The sequence below is a fragment of the Apium graveolens genome, chromosome 9 (assembly GCF_009905375.1).
Source record: "Apium graveolens cultivar Ventura chromosome 9, ASM990537v1, whole genome shotgun sequence".
In the NCBI taxonomy this organism is placed as follows: Eukaryota; Viridiplantae; Streptophyta; class Magnoliopsida; order Apiales; family Apiaceae; genus Apium; species Apium graveolens.
Window position 1 is genome coordinate 247,367,897 of NC_133655.1, and position 16,704 is coordinate 247,384,600.

At 36.4% G+C, this 16,704-nt stretch overlaps 1 protein-coding gene across 1 annotated transcript; it reads right to left on the reverse strand.

Annotated features, from left to right (window-relative positions):
• Nucleotides 1–14,897: 14,897 nt before the first annotated feature.
• Nucleotides 14,898–15,500, reverse strand: LOC141686121 (uncharacterized). Its single transcript, XM_074491176.1, has one exon. It carries the CDS (start codon nt 15,498–15,500, stop codon nt 14,898–14,900), a length of 603 nt encoding a protein of 200 aa, XP_074347277.1.
• Nucleotides 15,501–16,704: the final 1,204 nt, after the last annotated feature.

Consider the following 16,704-nt stretch of genomic DNA (forward strand, 5'->3'; position numbering starts at 1 on the left):
TTATTCGAGCTTCGTCCAACAAATCCAAGTGGAGCCTTTGATTGACTTCTGCATTTTTCTCAACGAATAAATCCCTTCACAACGATCCAGCTCCCACTTCTACGGGAATTATAGCCTTATACCCGTAGGTTAGCATAAAAAGGGATTCACCCGTAGTAGACCTTGGAGTTGTGTTATAAGACCATTGGAATTTGCTCTGGCCAATCTCCTTTCTTTTCCTCCAGCTTGGCCTTCAGGGTATGTTTAATGATCTTGTTTATGGCCTCAATCTGGACATTACTTTGTGGATGATAAACTACAGTGAAATCCTTCTTGATGTTCAAGTCTTCCTAAAGCTTCCTCAACTCTTTGCTGTCAAACTGCTTCCCATTGTTAGATTTGAGTTTGTATGAAATACCAAATCTGCAGACTATATATTTGAAGACAAAATCTTTGATTTTCTTAGCCGTGATCGTGGCCAGTGGCATAGCTTCCGTCTACTTCGTAAAATAATCAACAGCTACCACGGCGTACTTCACACCCCCTTGTCCTTGGTAAGTTCTCCAATGAGGTCAATTCCCCACATAGAAAAAGGCCAAGGACTTGCCAATAAAGTTATGGATATTGGCAACGATCACACGCCCTAAAAAATTTGAAGGCATCTTCTTTCATGGTTGGCCAATAATACCCTTGTTTAAGGTCTTTCAATGCCAACGAGCCACCCTCCGAGTGATTACCACAAATACTTGCGTGTACTTCTCTAAGAATATAATTTCCTTTGTTATGTCACACAACACTGTAGAAGGGGGTTGAATACAGTGTTTAAACAATCAAATCGATTTAACATAAGTATGTAAAAAAGATCAAGTATATTGAATAAACTCTGTTACAATAAGAACTGTTGTTCTCTCTCAGTGATAAAAAATATCACTAAGAGCTGCTAGGTTACAATGTATAATCTTCTCGATAATGATAACACATATAGTGTAAACCCAAAGTCTGTGTTTATATAGTACACAATTATAAGATAACTTCTAATTGATATGGAATACAATTCTGTCTCCTAAAATATATCAATCAGATATCTTCTAAAAGTCTTCCAGTCTTCTAACTCTTTCCATGCATATCTTCTTTTATTTAGTCTCAATCTTCTATTATAAATCAGCTTCCTTCCTTATATGAAAGTCTTCCCGCACTTAAGTTCTGATATGACCTTAAGTTCTGATATTAAGTTTTCACTTCCAGTAAGTCCTGATTTCAGTAAGTCCTGATATGTCCTATTTGTTAAGATCTGAAAAATAAACACAACTCATATTAGACATGACATCTTAAATATATCTAACAATCTCCCCCAACTTGTAAATTATGCAAAATATACAAGTTAATAGATTTGATGTTGTCAAAAACATTTAAGTACAAATGCAATAAGAGTTTACTAGATAACTAACTACAACTTACAGTCCTTGTAGCTTTTACCAATCTCACTGAGTCAATCTGAATCCATGATGATTCTTGACAAAGCTTGATATCAGCTTTTCTTCTTTAATCCTCAGGACTTGAGACATTGTAGTCTTGACTTGCTTCATCTCTTCATCCTGACTTCCAATCTGGTAGATTGCAGTCCTTAAAGCAGAGATATGGTTTCTTTCTAAACCATCATTTAGTCTTATTATCCTAGGATGAGAAGAATCTTCATTGTAGCACAGACATTTCTCTTTCAGTATCACTTCAAGCTTAGCAGAATTCTTCTTCATTGGAATTTCACTTCCATCATTTTCAATAATATTTGGAATGAATTCTGTAACTCTTGAACCAGAAATTCTTGCTTTATCTCTGATGGTCTTCAATATGAAGTTTGACCATCTCCTGGTAATATCATACTTTACCTCTAAAAGATAGTGAAAGAATTGAAGTTCTTTCAGTGATTTATTCAGCACATCTGATTCCGAAATCTGATATGTCCTTCCATCTTCAAGAAATAGAATCAGGTTTTCCTTAACATTGTGCTTGTCATGAGCATCCATTACCACTTGAACAGAGATAACCTTATTAAGGTGTTTTTGTGTAACATCTTCAAGAGGTTTGTCAGTCAATAAAAATGGATCTCTAGTAGCAACTTCAACTCCTGTCTTAATCTTTGCTTCATCAGAACCTAGTCCAGCCCTGTCTCTTGGTTCTCTAGCATTTAACCCAATAGTCATGAAAGTAGACAGCAATTGGCTTTTCTTTGGATCTGATGGTTTGACATTTTTCCATAGAAGTTTCTTTTTATCAGCTACTTCCATTTTGTCTAAATCAACTTGAGCACTGTCAGAGGTTGACTTGATGACTTTATCAAAACTTGTTGTATCCATTATAGCTTGCAATTATTCACTCTGAACAACTTGAGCCTTGTCATAGGTTATCTTTGATTCTTCAGAAATCTTCTTTCTTTTCAGAGTTTGAACATCTTTATCTTCAGCAAGAATATCATCAGTAATATGAACCATTTTGCACACTGACTTTATCAGAATTTGAGGAATTTTCATCTCTAGTGGTTTGATTGGTTCATCAACTTTTCCTTTCCCTTTGTCTTTGGGATCAATCTCAGATTCTGATCTTGTCTCGGCTTTAGATGCCTCAGTTTGTGACTTCTCCTTGATCACAATGCCTTTTACCTTAGGCCTTGGAGGTTTCTTTGCAACAAAAGCTTTTGGCTTTAGATTTTTCTTTTCAGCTTCAAATCTAGCTTCTTCCTCCTTGAGATTTTCTAAATCCATTCCTAGATTATGCTTCAGAAATAATCTTCTAGCAATTTCCTCATCAAGTGTCTGAATCTTAGGATCCTTGTAGTAGACTGTTGTCTGCTTCCCCTTGAGCTTCAGAGTTTGCATGAACTTCTACCTTATATCAGAACATCAGGCTTTGTCAGACTTTGCTCATCAGAACTTGATATCAGATTTTGAGTTTCAGTACTTGCTATTAGATTTTGAGTTTGAGCAGCTTCAGAACTTGTCTTCTTTTGAGTAGAAGATTTGCTTGCTTCAGTAATTAGTTTCCTTGAAGAAACCTTGTTGCTCTGCTCTTTACTTTGAACTTGACCTTTACCCTTGCTAGGGTTTCCCTGGTCATCAGCTTCATCATCTTTCTTTTCAGTATTTGATCATTAGAGCATTTGGACTTAACTATCTTCTCCCCCTTTTTGGCATCATCTGATAGTAGGAGTGAGAGAAGAAGTTCAACTGAATATTGGATCTCATCCAATTGAGCCTGTTGAGAAGCTTGATTAGCCAGGACCTCAGTGATTTGGGCATGTTGCTTCTCTTAAGATTTCTCAATTGCTTCTACCTTTTCAGAAATAGGTCTAATAAACCTCTTTTTGTCAAGCTTGATCTCCATATCCAACTTGTCAGCCTTTTTTAGAAGTTTGTCAACCATTTCTTGAGTAGCATATTGTAGACCTTGAAGAGTTTTGGTAGACAGGGCTGTGACTTTGAGTTGTGTCTTGAAATCAGCATTAGTGAGCAACTCATCAGCTTTTCCAAAATAGTATGTCAGTACTTTGGAGCTTGGAATGAAATCAGTGTCATTCCACTTCTTGGTCCACTCCACACCTCTGTGAGTATCTTCCCAAGGAATAGGAGCAGCTTGTTCAACAAACTTCTCAATTAGTGCCTCCTTTCCTAGAATGGGAGCAGGAGTATCAACGGAAACACTATCTTCTGAACTTGAGGAAGACTCATTATCTTCTGACAGTACTAGAGTGTGTGAAGCAACTGGAGATTCTGGAACAATTTCATCTTAATACCAGCAATGCACTTGATCTTAATCCCAGCAATGCACTTGGGTCTTCCCTTTCACATATTTACTCTAGATCTCAAAGGAGTACCTGACTTTAATTTTCTTTTCTTTTCTTCAGATAAGTGAGGCTTATCAAGCATGTGGTTCATCCTTAAGATTTACTGACATCAGAATTTGACAGATAAGAAGCAAGAATCTAGTTTGTGACTTAGTAATAAGATACACAAAGTAAATTTGACTAAGCTCAAAATCATAATTTGCTTGTGTTAATGAATTTCCACATAAACAACTAATTCAGACATGGGATTTCTAGTAATTTAAAGACTACTAGGTCAGTATCTAGCACAGTAATTCTCATTGGATTGAATAGTCACAGAACATTCAAATCACTATCAGAGTATATAGATCCACATCAGATAGCAATCAGCATTTAATGTATTTGAATTTAAGTACAGATTACATTAAGATAAGACAATATGTAAACACTGATTATAAAGTCTGATGCATGAGAACAAAAAACTAAGCAGATTTAGAGAAAGAACCTGAAACCATTCCAAGTTCATTTACCAGTCTTGTATAAGTAGCTTCACATAATGGTTTTATGAATAAATCTGCTAGTTGTTGATCTGTTATAACAAAAGGCAATTCCATTGTACCTTCCATCACATGTTCCCTTATAAAAATGGTACCTAATGCTGATGTGCTTTATCGTTGAGTATTGAACTGGATTATCTGTCATAGCAATAGTACTTTGATTATCACAGTAAAAAGGTATTTTAGAAAATTCTAACCCATAATCCAGTAACTGATTCTTCATCCAAAGAATCTGTGCACAACAGCTTCCTGCAGCAATATATTCTGCTTCTGCAGTTGATGTGGAAATTGATTTCTGTTTCTTGCTAAACCAAGAAACTAATCTGCCTCCAAGAAATTGGCAGCTTCCACTTGTGTTTTTCCTGTCTATTTTGCATCCTGCAAAATCTGCATCTGAGTAACCTATTATCTTAAAATATGATTTTCTAGGATACCACAATCCTAGATCAGCTGTACCCTTGAGGTACTTGAAAATTCTTGTCACAGCTATTAGATGAGGTTCTCTTGGATCAGTCTGAAATCTTGCACAAAGACAGGTAGCATACACGATATCAGGTCTACTTGCAGTTAAATAGAGTAAAGAGCCAATCATACCTCTGTAGTTAGTAATATCTACTAATAAACCAGTACCTTTATCTAACTTGGTTGAAGTGGCCATGGGAGTGGATACAGTTGAACAGTCTTGCATTCCAAATATCTTTAGTAAATTTCTAGTGTACTTGGATTGACAGATAAAAGTACCTTCTTCATTTTGCTTGACTTAAAGTCCCAGAAAATAACTAAGTTCTCTCATCATACTCATTTGATATCTTGACTGCATTAGCTTTACAAACCTTTCACAGAGTTTGGCATTTGTAGAACCAAATATGATATCATCAACATATATATGTACCAAAAGTAAGTCATTTCCATGGTTGAGGTAGAACAGTGTTTTATCAATTGTACCTCTGTGAAATCCACTTTCCAGAATGAATTGAGCTAAAGTCTCATACCATGCTCTAGGAGCTTGTTTAAGGCCATAAAGTGCTTTGTCAAGCCTGTAGACATGATTTGGAAATTTTGAATCTACAAAGCCTGGAGGTTGTTCCACATAAAGTCTACAGGCTTGACAAAGCACTTTATGGCCTTAAGCAAGCTCTAAGAGCATGGTATGAGACTTTAGCTCAATTCCTTCTGGAAAGTGGATTTCACAGAGGTATAATTGATAAAACACTGTTCTACCTCAACCATGGAAAGGACTTACTTTTTCGTACAGATATATGTTGATGATATCATATTTGGTTCTACAAATGCCAAACTCTATGAAAGGTTTGCAAAGCTAATGCAGTCAAGATATCAAATGAGTATGATGGAAGAACTTAGTTATTTTCTGGGACTTCAAGTCAAGCAAAATGAAGAAGGTACTTTTATCTGTCAATCCAAGTACACCAGAAATTTACTCACGAAATTTGGAATGCAAGATTGTTCAACTGCATCCACTCCTATGGCCACTGCAACCAAGTTAGATAAAGATACTAGTACATCAGTAGATATTACTAACTACAGAGGTATGATTGGCTCTTTACTCTATTTAACTACTAGTAGACCTGATATCATGTATGCTACCTGTCTTTGTGCAAGATTTCAGGCTGATCCAAGAGAACCTCATTTAATAGCTGTGAAAAGAATTTTCAAGTACCTCAAGGGTACAGCTGATTTAGGATTGTGGTATCCTAGAGAATCAGATTTTAAGCTAATAGGTTACTCAGATGCAGATTTTGCAGGATGCAAAATAGACAGGAAAAGCACAAGTGGAAGCTGCCAATTTATTGGAGGCAGATTAGTTTCTTGGTTTAGCAAGAAATAGAAATTAATTTCCATATCAACTGTAGAAGCAGAATATATTGCTGCAGGAAGCTGTTATGCACAGATTCTTTGGATGAAGAATCATTTACTGGATTATGGGTTAGAATTTTCTAAAATACCTATTTACTGTGATAATCAAAGTGCTATTGCTATGTCAGGTAATCCATTTCAAAACTCAATGACAAAGCACATCAACATAAGGTACCATTTCATAAGGGAACATGTGATGGAAGGTACAGTGGAATTGCATTTTGTTCCAACAGATCAACAACTAGTAGATATCTTCACAAAACCACTATGTGAAGCTACTTTTACAAGACTGGTAAATGAACTTGGAATGGTTTCAGGTTCTTTCTCTAAATCTGCTTAGTTTTTGTTCTCATACATCAGACTTTATGATCAGTGTTTACAGATTGTCTTATCTTCATGTAATCTATGCTTAAATTGAAATACATTAAATGCTGATTGTTTTCTAGATGTGTATCTATATACTCTGATAGTGATTTGAATGTTCTGTGACTATTCAATCCAATGAGGATACATATGCTAGATGTTGACCTAGTAGTCTTTAACATACTAGAAATCCCATGTCTGAATTAGTTGTTTATGTGGAAACTCATTAACACAAGCAAATTCTGATTTTGAGCTTAGTCAAATTTACTTTGTGTATCTTATTACTAAGTTACAAACTAGATTCTTACTTCTTATCTGTCAAATTCTGATGTCAGTAAATCTTAAGGATGAACTAAATGCTGATAAGCCTCACTTATCTGAAGAAAAGAAAAGAAAAGAAAATTAAAGTCAGGTACTCCTTTGAGATCTAGAGTAAATATGTGGAAGGGAAGACCCAAGTGCATTGCTGGTATTAAGTTATATGCATTAGAAAAGTAAATAAATTTTTCTTGGTGACTTTTCATATTCTCTAATTACTGGAGAAATACTCTGATAATAGCATAAATTCTGATAAGCAGTTGTGACTCACTTACACTGAGAAGCCACTGTAAAAAGGAATTTCAAAAGATGCATAAAATGAGCATAAACAGTTGAGGTGGACTCATGCACAAATTTATCCTATAGTAGATTTCATTATTAATGACAGCTTTTAAGCTTTTTTCTTAGTTATGCCTTATTTCTAAGATGTACTGAAGTTTATCAGACTTTAATTTTTATCTGATATTTTGCTAATACACACACTCTCACTCCATATGAATGATGAAAATTACTGTGGTGATCAAGTTGTTTCAGATAAACAGTTAAGTGTAACATGCATAAATTCTGAGGACAAGTTCTGATGATTAAACTCTGAAGAACCAAGTCAATATTTGTATGAAGAATCATAGAAACAAATATTCACTTTTTGAGTACAGAAGCCGTGTTCTGATGACTGTTACAATCTTATAATAGTCAAGTTCTGATATTAAATCCTGATGGAAACTCTGATGCTTACGTGGTATTATTCTTTACTTGACTTATTTGTGGTAAATACTGTAATGGTCATATTTAATCAGAATATAATTAGGTGAGATAAAAATATTCATAATCATTTGGGTTAGTGGTAAATGTGTTTGTCTTGAAAAACTGCATGTGCACGTTAATTATTGCTTATTTCTCGTGCCCACTAACTCTGCTTTAACTAGTTACTGGCTGACAGGTGTACAAGTGACAGTTTTACTTTTAAAAAGGACTGTTGAGTGGAGAGAGTATATATATGGGAGTTAACATATTTTCTAATCTTTTACCTACTTTTCTATTCTCAATCTCTCTTATTCTCTCTCTTTCTCTCTCTCCCTAATATTCTCTGAAGCTTTTTCATACAGGACTTTTATCAAACACCTTGTGCACGATATATTTTCTCACTTATTTCTTACAGAAATGGCACCAAAAGATATTATTTTTAATGGAGCGAAGTTTGTCCCCAACAATTACTTGGCTATTCTCAGCTAGAGTGAAGCCCCATCAGATTTTCACTTCGTTCAGGACTTTCTCGCTAACTCTGAGATAGGTTATGCACTGACCCAACCAGACACGTTCTTAGGAACTCAAGTGCTGGAGTTCTGGAGGTCAGGCGTGTATGATAATGGTGGTGCCAATGGGTCCCCAAGTATTGTCTTTACTACATAGGAGGATGCCCATGTGGTGACTTTGGCCACGGTTCGACAAGCACTCCATCTGCCATAAACCTGCACATATTCAACAGTTGAAGAACCAGTTCTTCAACAGCTAATGGCTAATCTGGGCTATGAAAAAACTCCGGTGAAGCTGGGACAGTTCAAGAGACCCCACATAAGGAGGGAATGGAGTTTCTTTTTCGACTGCATCACCATGACTTTTGCAAATAAGTGTTCAAATTTTGATGCAATCCCGATTCTCAGTCAACAAATCGGGTAAGCTCTCATAAATCAAACTCATTATGATTATGCAAATGTTGTTTTAGGCTTTATTGGAGATAGGATGACAGAAGATAGAAACACTATATATTTTGCTAGATTCTGTCAGCTTATTTATAGTTCTTGTTCATCCGATGCACCCCAATTAGCAAGTGAGTTAATTAAACCATTTAAGCTTGCTAAGAGAGCTATTATCTGCTGATAATAAGAAAATTATTTTGAGACCCCTCCAAATTCCCATATCAGTCAAACAGTTTTTGGTAAATTCTGTTCCAGCCACCTATACTGCCTTATATCCTGATGTCCAACCATCCCAACCTCTATCAGAACCTCCAACCACTACACAACCAACCATTTCTCAACCACAACCTACCATCAGGACATATTTCAAACCAACACTGTCATCTCAACCTCATCCATCAGCACATACCATCAGACTTTCACCTTCCAAACCAAAGAGGACAAAGTCTGTTCCTCAGCCTTCACAAAAGAGAAGGAAAATGATTCTCAGGGATGAATCTGATAGTGAAGATGAAGCACAAGTTTATGCATCAGAACCTGTGACAGTTGAAGCTGATACTGTGGATTCTCAGAAAGCAACTGCAACTGAAGGTTCTGATACCTTGAAGAAGAAAAGAACTGCTAGTTCTGATGATAAAGAAACTCCTTCATTGGCAAGGAGATTGAAGAAAATGAGGGGAAATAGGTATAATGCTAAGTCTCTATCAGAAGATACTGAAGAAGCTGAGGAAGGAGATCAGGAATCTCTGATCTCAAAAGAGCCAATTATCATTGAATCTCTGCCACCTCCAGCTAAATCCCAAGATACTGTTCATGATACAGTGGTTACACCTCCAGTCTCTCCTCTTCATGAAGATATTACAGTTGAAGATTCAGGCTTAAGTCCTAAATTTGACATCAATAGGCTGCACATTCCAACTGTTCTTAATCTGGAAGCTCCTACAGCAGCTCAGACATCTCCAACTCATTCTCCAATCTCAAATGTTGCTACTGAGATACCATCTACACCTATTCTGGATCAAGAACCTGAAGATCAGAATTTAGATGAAATTGTTCCAGAATCTCCAGTTGCTTCACACACTCTGGTACTGTTAGAAGATAATGAGTGTTCCTCAAGTTCAGAAGACAGTGTTTCTGTTGAAACTCCTGCTCCCATTCTAGGATAGGAGGCACTAATTGAGAAGTTTGTTGAGCAAGATGCTCCTATTCCTTAGGAAGATACTCACAGAGGTGTGGAGTGGATCAAGAAGTGGAATGAAACTGACTTCATTCCAAGCTCCAAAGTACTGACAGACTATCTTGGAAAAGCTGATGAGTTGCTCAAAAATTCTGATTTCAAGACACAACTCAAAGTGACAGCTCTGTTTACCAAAAATCTTCAAGGTCTACACTATGCTACTCAAGAAAAGGTTGATAAGCTTCTAGAAAAGGCTGAAAAGCTGGATATGGAAACCAAGCTTGATAAAAAGAGGTTTATCAGATCTATTTCTGAAAAGGTAGAAGCAATTGAGAAAACTCAAGAGAAGTAACATGCCCAAATCACTGAGGTTCTGACTAATCAAGCTTCTCAACAAGATCAATTGAATGAGATCCAATCTTTAGATGAACTTCTTATCTCACTCCTACTATCAGATGATGCCAAAAAAGGGGAGAAGTTAGTTAAGTCCAAATGCTCAAATGATCAATTACTGAAGAAGAACGATGATGAAACTGATGACCATGGAAACCCTAGCAAGGGTAAAGGTCAAGTTCAGGAAAAAGAGCAGAGCAACAAGGTTTCTTCAAGGAAACTAATTACTGAAGCAAACAAATCTTCTACTCAAAAGAAGATAAGTTCTGAAGCTGCTCAAACTCAAAATCTGATAGCAAGTACTGAAACTCAAAATCTGATATCAAGTTCTGATGAGAAAAGTCTGACAAATCCTGATGTTCTGATATAAGGTGGAAGTCAAGATTCTCAAAAGTTCATGCAAACTCTGAAGCTCAAGGGGAAGCAGACAATAGTCTACTACAAAGATCCCAAGATTCAGACACTTGATGAGGAAATTGCTAGAAGATTATTTCTGAAGCATAATCCAGGAATGGATTTAGAAAATCTCAAGGAGGAAGAAGCTAGATTTAAAGCTAAAAAGAAAAATCTAAAGCCAAAAGCTTATGTTGCAAAGAAACCTCCAAGGCCTAAGGAAAAAGGCATTGTGATCAAGGAGAAGTCACATATTGAGGCATCAAAGCCCAAGACAAGATCACAATCTGATATTGATCCCAAAGACAAAGGGAAAGGAAAAGTTGATGAACCAACCAAGCCACTGAAGATGAAAATTCATCAAATTCTGATAAAGCCAGTGTGCAAAATGGTTCATGTTACTGATGCCAATCTTGCTGAAGATAAAGATGTTCAAACTCTAAAAAGAAATAAGATTTCTGAAGAATCAAAGATAACCTCTGACAAGGTTCAAGTTGTTCAGAGTGAAGAACAGCAAGCAACAACAGAAACAGCAAGTTCTGATAAAGTCATCAAGTCAACCTCTGACAGTGCTCAAGTTGATTTAGACAAAATGGAAGTAGCTGATAAAAAGAAACTTCTGTGGAAAAATATCAAACCATCAGATCCAAAGAAAAGCCAATTGATGTCTACATTCATGACTATTGGGTTAAATGCTAGAGAACCAAGAGACAGGGCTGGATTAGGTTCTGATGAAGCTAAGATCAAAACAAGAGTTGAAGTTGCTACTAGAGATCCATTTCTATTGACTAACATACCGCTTGAAGATGTTACACAGAAACATCTTGATAAGGTTATCTTTGTTCAAGTGGTACTGGATGTTAATGACAAGCATAATGTTAAGGAAAATTTGATTCTATTTCTTGAAGATGGAAGGACATATTAGATATCAGAATCAGATGTGCTAAACAAATCACTGAAAGAACTTCAATTCTTTCATTACCTTTTAGAGGTAAAGTCTGATATTACCAGGAGATGGTCAAACTTTATATTGAAGACCATCAGAGATAAAGCAAGAATTTCTGGATCAAGAGTTACAGAATTCATTCCAAATATTATTGAAAATGATGGAAGTGAAATTCCAATGAAGAAGAATTCTGCTAAGCTTGAAGTGATACTGAAAGAGAAATGTCTGTGCTACAATGAAGATTCTTCTCATCCTAGGATAATAAGACTAAATGATGGTTTAGAAAGAAACCATATCTCTGCTTTAAGGACTGCAATCTACCAGATTGGAAGTCAGGATGAAGAGATGAAGCAAGTCAAGACTACAATGTCTCAAGTCCTGAGGATTATAGAAGAAAAGCTGATATCAAGCTTTGTCAAGAATCATCATGGATGCAGATTGACTCAGTGAGATTGGTAAAAGCTACAAGGACTATAAGTAATAGTTAGTTATCTAGTTAAACTCTTATTGCATTTGTAATTAAATGTTTTTGACATCATCAAATCTATTAACTTGTATATTTTGTAATTTACAAGTTAGGGGAGATTGTTATATATATTTGAGATGTCATGTCTAATATGATTTATGTTTAGTTTTCAGATCTTAACAAACAGGTCATATCAGGACTTACTGAAATCAGGACTTACTGGAAGTCGGAACTTAATATCAGAACTTAAGGTCATATCAGAACTTAAGTGCGGGAGGACTTACAGTTAAAGAAGGAAGCTGATTTACAGTAGAAGATCGAGACTTAAATAAAAGAAGATATGCATGGAAAGAGTTAGAAGACTGGAAGACTTGTAGAAGATATCTGATTGATATATTTTAGGAGACAGAATTATATTCCATATCAATTAGAAGTTATCTTGTAACTGTGTACTATATAAACACAAACTTTGGGTTTACACTATATGTGTTATCATTATCGAGAAGATTATACATTATAACCTAGCAGCTCTTAGTGATATTTGTTCATCACTGAGAGAGAACAGTTCCATTGTAACAGAGTTTATCTTATTGAATATATCTGTTTACTGTTACTTGTGTTTAAAATTAATTTAATTGTAGTAACACTGTATTCAACCCCCTTCTACAGTGTTGTGTGACCTAACATGTTCAGTTCCTTTTTCACTTTTATCATCTCCATAACCTAAGCCCTCTTTCCAGTTTCCACTACTTAATAAATTCTGAGTTGTTCTGCCAGAGTTAGTCCAAGTTCTGATAATCTATTTTTCCTTTTCTAAGTCAGCTTTTAGAGATTCATTCAATTTTAACACTTCATCTCTAACATATAAAGCATCATCTTTTTCTTTCTTAGTTTGATGAAGAAAAACTAACTCCTTTTCTAAATAATCATTTCTCTTTTTATAAGCAAGATTTTCAGATGTTAATCTTTCACATGTTAAAGTCTGATCTCTATAACTAATAAACATGGTTTTAAGATATAATCTCAACTCAGTAATATCATCAGTATGGAAGGCATAAGTTGTTTGAGGTACCTTCAATTCATCAGTTTCAGGACTGCTATCAGCATTTGCCATCAGGGCATAGTTCACCTCATGTTCAGAATCTGAAGTGTCTGTCCAGCTTTTCTTCTTTATGACAAGTGCCTTGCCTTTGTCACTTTTTCCTTTCTTGCAGTCAGGAGATATGTGGCCTCTTTCACCATAACTGTAGCATTTGATATTTGAGTTGTCTCCTCTGTCAGGCTTTCCTCCCTTGCCTTCAGACTTTCTGAACCCTTTCTTATCATAACTTCCACTTTTCCTGGAAAACTTCTTGCCTTTTTTGAATTTCCTGTAGGCTATCTTTATGATACCCTTTACCATAAGAGCACACAATTTCATCATCTCTTCATCAGCATCTATTTCAGGTAAACTTTCAGTTTCTGAATCATCATCATCAGAATATGATGACTTTGAATTAGACTTTATGATGAGAGCCTTTCCTTTTCCCCTTTTTGAGGAAGCTATTTTAGGAGATTCCTCCTCAGCCTTAAGAGCAATTGTCCTTGACTTTCTTCCATGCCTCTTGCTTCTTTGATCCATCTCAAGTTCATGAGTCTTGAGCATACCATAAATTTCATCAAGAGTAATTTCAGTAAGATCATAGTTGTCTCTTATAGTAGTAGACTTCAAATCCCAACTTTCAGGAAGCCAGTGATAGATCATTCAAGAGTTTGACAAACCTGTCATATAAGTCAGTTAAAGACTCATCAGTTTTTGAGTCAAAGTGTTCATACTCTTGAGTGAGTATAGTCCTCATGTTCTTCTAGATTGCACCAGTTCCCTGTCATCTTGTCTCCAATGCATCCCATATCTCCTTTGCAGTTTTGCAATTAATTACCCTGTTTGACATGACATTATCAATGGCACTATACAGCAAATTCCTTACCCTTGCATCCTTGGCAATAGATGAGATGTTTTCAGCTATGTACTCACCTTTCTCCTTTGGTATGGTCTTTGCTGGTTGAACAACAACTACAACAGCGATCTTGGTAGGCTTATGTGGTCCTTCATTAATTCTATCAAGGTATTCAGGAAATGTAGCTTCCAGAAACATAGCCATCTTCACTTTCCATATGGAATACTCAGAAGGTCTTAGTATGGGAACCCTAATAGTCTCATATCGACTGTGGGTTTGAGTCTTTTGAGTTTCTTCAGTTTTGGTAAGCTTGGTTGGAGTTTGTGCTTCTTCAGACATGATTGTTTGGATCTTTACTGTATGTGTGTTAACAAATAAGCTCTGATACCAATTGTTAGGTCACACAACACTGTAGAACGGGGTTGAATACTATGTTTATAAAATCAAATCGATTTAACACAAGTATGTAACAAAGATCAAGTATATTGAATAAACTATGTTATAATAAGAACTGTTGTTCTCTCTCAGTGATGAACAAATATCACTAAGAGCTGCTAGATTATAATGTATAATCTTCTCGATAATGATAACACATATAGTGTAAACCCAAAGTCTGTGTTTATATAGTACACGGTTACAAGATAACTTTTAATTGATATGGAATACAATTCTGTCTCCTAAAATATATCAATCAGATATCTTCTACAAGTCTTCCAATCTTCTAACTCTTTCCTTGCATATCTTCTTTTATTTAGTCTCGATCTTCTACTATAAATCAGCTTCCTTCCTTATATAAAAGTCTTCCCGCACTTAAGTTCTGATATGACCTTAAGTTCTGATATTAAGTTCTGACTTCCAGTAAGTCCTGATTTCAGTAAGTCCTGATATGTCCTGTTTGTTAAGATCTGAAAACTAAACACAAATCATATTAGACATGACATCTCAAATATATCTAACATCTTTCCTCCAGATCTACACATCATAACAATGGTTGATTAAACCCTCTCCTGTATAGCACCCCATCATACTCAACGTACTTCGTGGCCTGATAACGAAGTCGTCGAACCTGTAGCTTGTCCTCCGGCAAAGTCCCTGCTCGAATATAGTTATGAATAGGGGTCATCCAAGTTTCTTGTGGGATTTCTTGAATCTGAAACACACTTACTTCTGGAATACTTGGAATTTCCTGAATTCCTAAAAGAATTTGCCCTAACAGAACGTTGTCCATATGTGAACCCATCTTTTCCAAGGCATCCACATTGCTATTTTCTTCTCTTGGCACGCGTTCCAACTTGGCACTTCCAAACTTTCTAAGAAGGTGCTGCACACATCTCATATACAATTCCATACGAGGTCCCCGAGCCTGGAAACCCCCATTGACCTGATTTACTACTAACTTCGAGTCGCTCCGAGCTATCAAATTCACGACCCCCACTTCCAAAGCTATCTTCAGGCCATTGATTAGTGCTTCATACTCAGCATCATTGTTGGTGACATAAAACTTGAAGTGAATGGCGCTCATCAGATGATGTCCTTTCGGGGTAACCAAAACAATCCCGGCTCTTGCTCCATTATTATTCATAGTCCCATCAACATGTAAGACCCACCAAGGGTGTGGGAACTCTTCTCTCACTTTTACAGGAGCATTTCCATGTAAGGAAGGTTTCTCCAACACTATAGCCTTTCATCTACCTCAGAATCGAACTCAAGTATGAAATCAGCCAACACATGCCCCTTGATTGTCGTGCGAGGGCAGTATTCCAGATCGAATTATCCTAATTCTACTGCCCACTTCAGCATTCTCCCTAACGACTCTGGATTATGTAAAATGTGCCTGAGTGGATAAGCGATGCAGACCTCTATCCGATGAGCTTGAAAGTATGGTCTTAGCTTTCGTGCCGCAAGGACAAGGGCATATACTAGTTTTTCCATGCTAGTGTATCTAGTTTCTACTTCCAACAATCTCTTACTTATATAGTATATCGGTGATTGGCGACCTTCTTCCTCTTTTACCAACACCGTGCTAATGGAGTATTCTGAGACTGCCAAGTAAAGAATCAACATTTCCCCATCTTCTGGCTTGGCCAACATAGGAGGATTTACAAACTGTTCTTTGATTTTCTGAAAAGCTTCCTCACAGTCCGAGGTCCACACAAAAATCTTTTCCCATGCCCTTAATTGCCTTAAAGAATTCCTTGCATCTATCTGAAGACTTTGATACAAATCGATTTAATGCCGCAGTTTTTCCTGTCAGACTCTGCACTTGCTTAATGTTGGTGGGAGATTTCATGTCTAGCAGGGCCTTGATTTTTGCGGGATTTTCTTTGATTCCTCGGTGATTTGCCATGAATCCCAGGAATTTCCCTGACTTAACACCAAATACAAATTTTTGAGGATTCAACTTCATCCTATATTTTCTCAGAATGTGGAACATCTTTGCCAAATCCGCTATATGATCCTATGCTCGCTTGGATTTAACCAGCATATCATCCACGTATACCTCCATTGTTTTCCCGGTCTGCTTTTTAAACATCTTATTCACAAGTCTTTGGTAAGTCGCCCCGGCATTGATCAGACCAAATGGCATCCTGATGTAGTAGTAGAGACCTATGTCAGTGATGAAGGAGGTATGCTCCTGATCAGGTTTATACATGGGAATTTGATTATAGCCAGAGTACGCGTCCATGAAACTTAGAAGAGCATGTCTGGCCGTTACATCAACCAACTGATCAATTCTTGAAAAAGGAAAGCTATCCTTTGGGCATGCTTTATTTAGATCGGTGAAG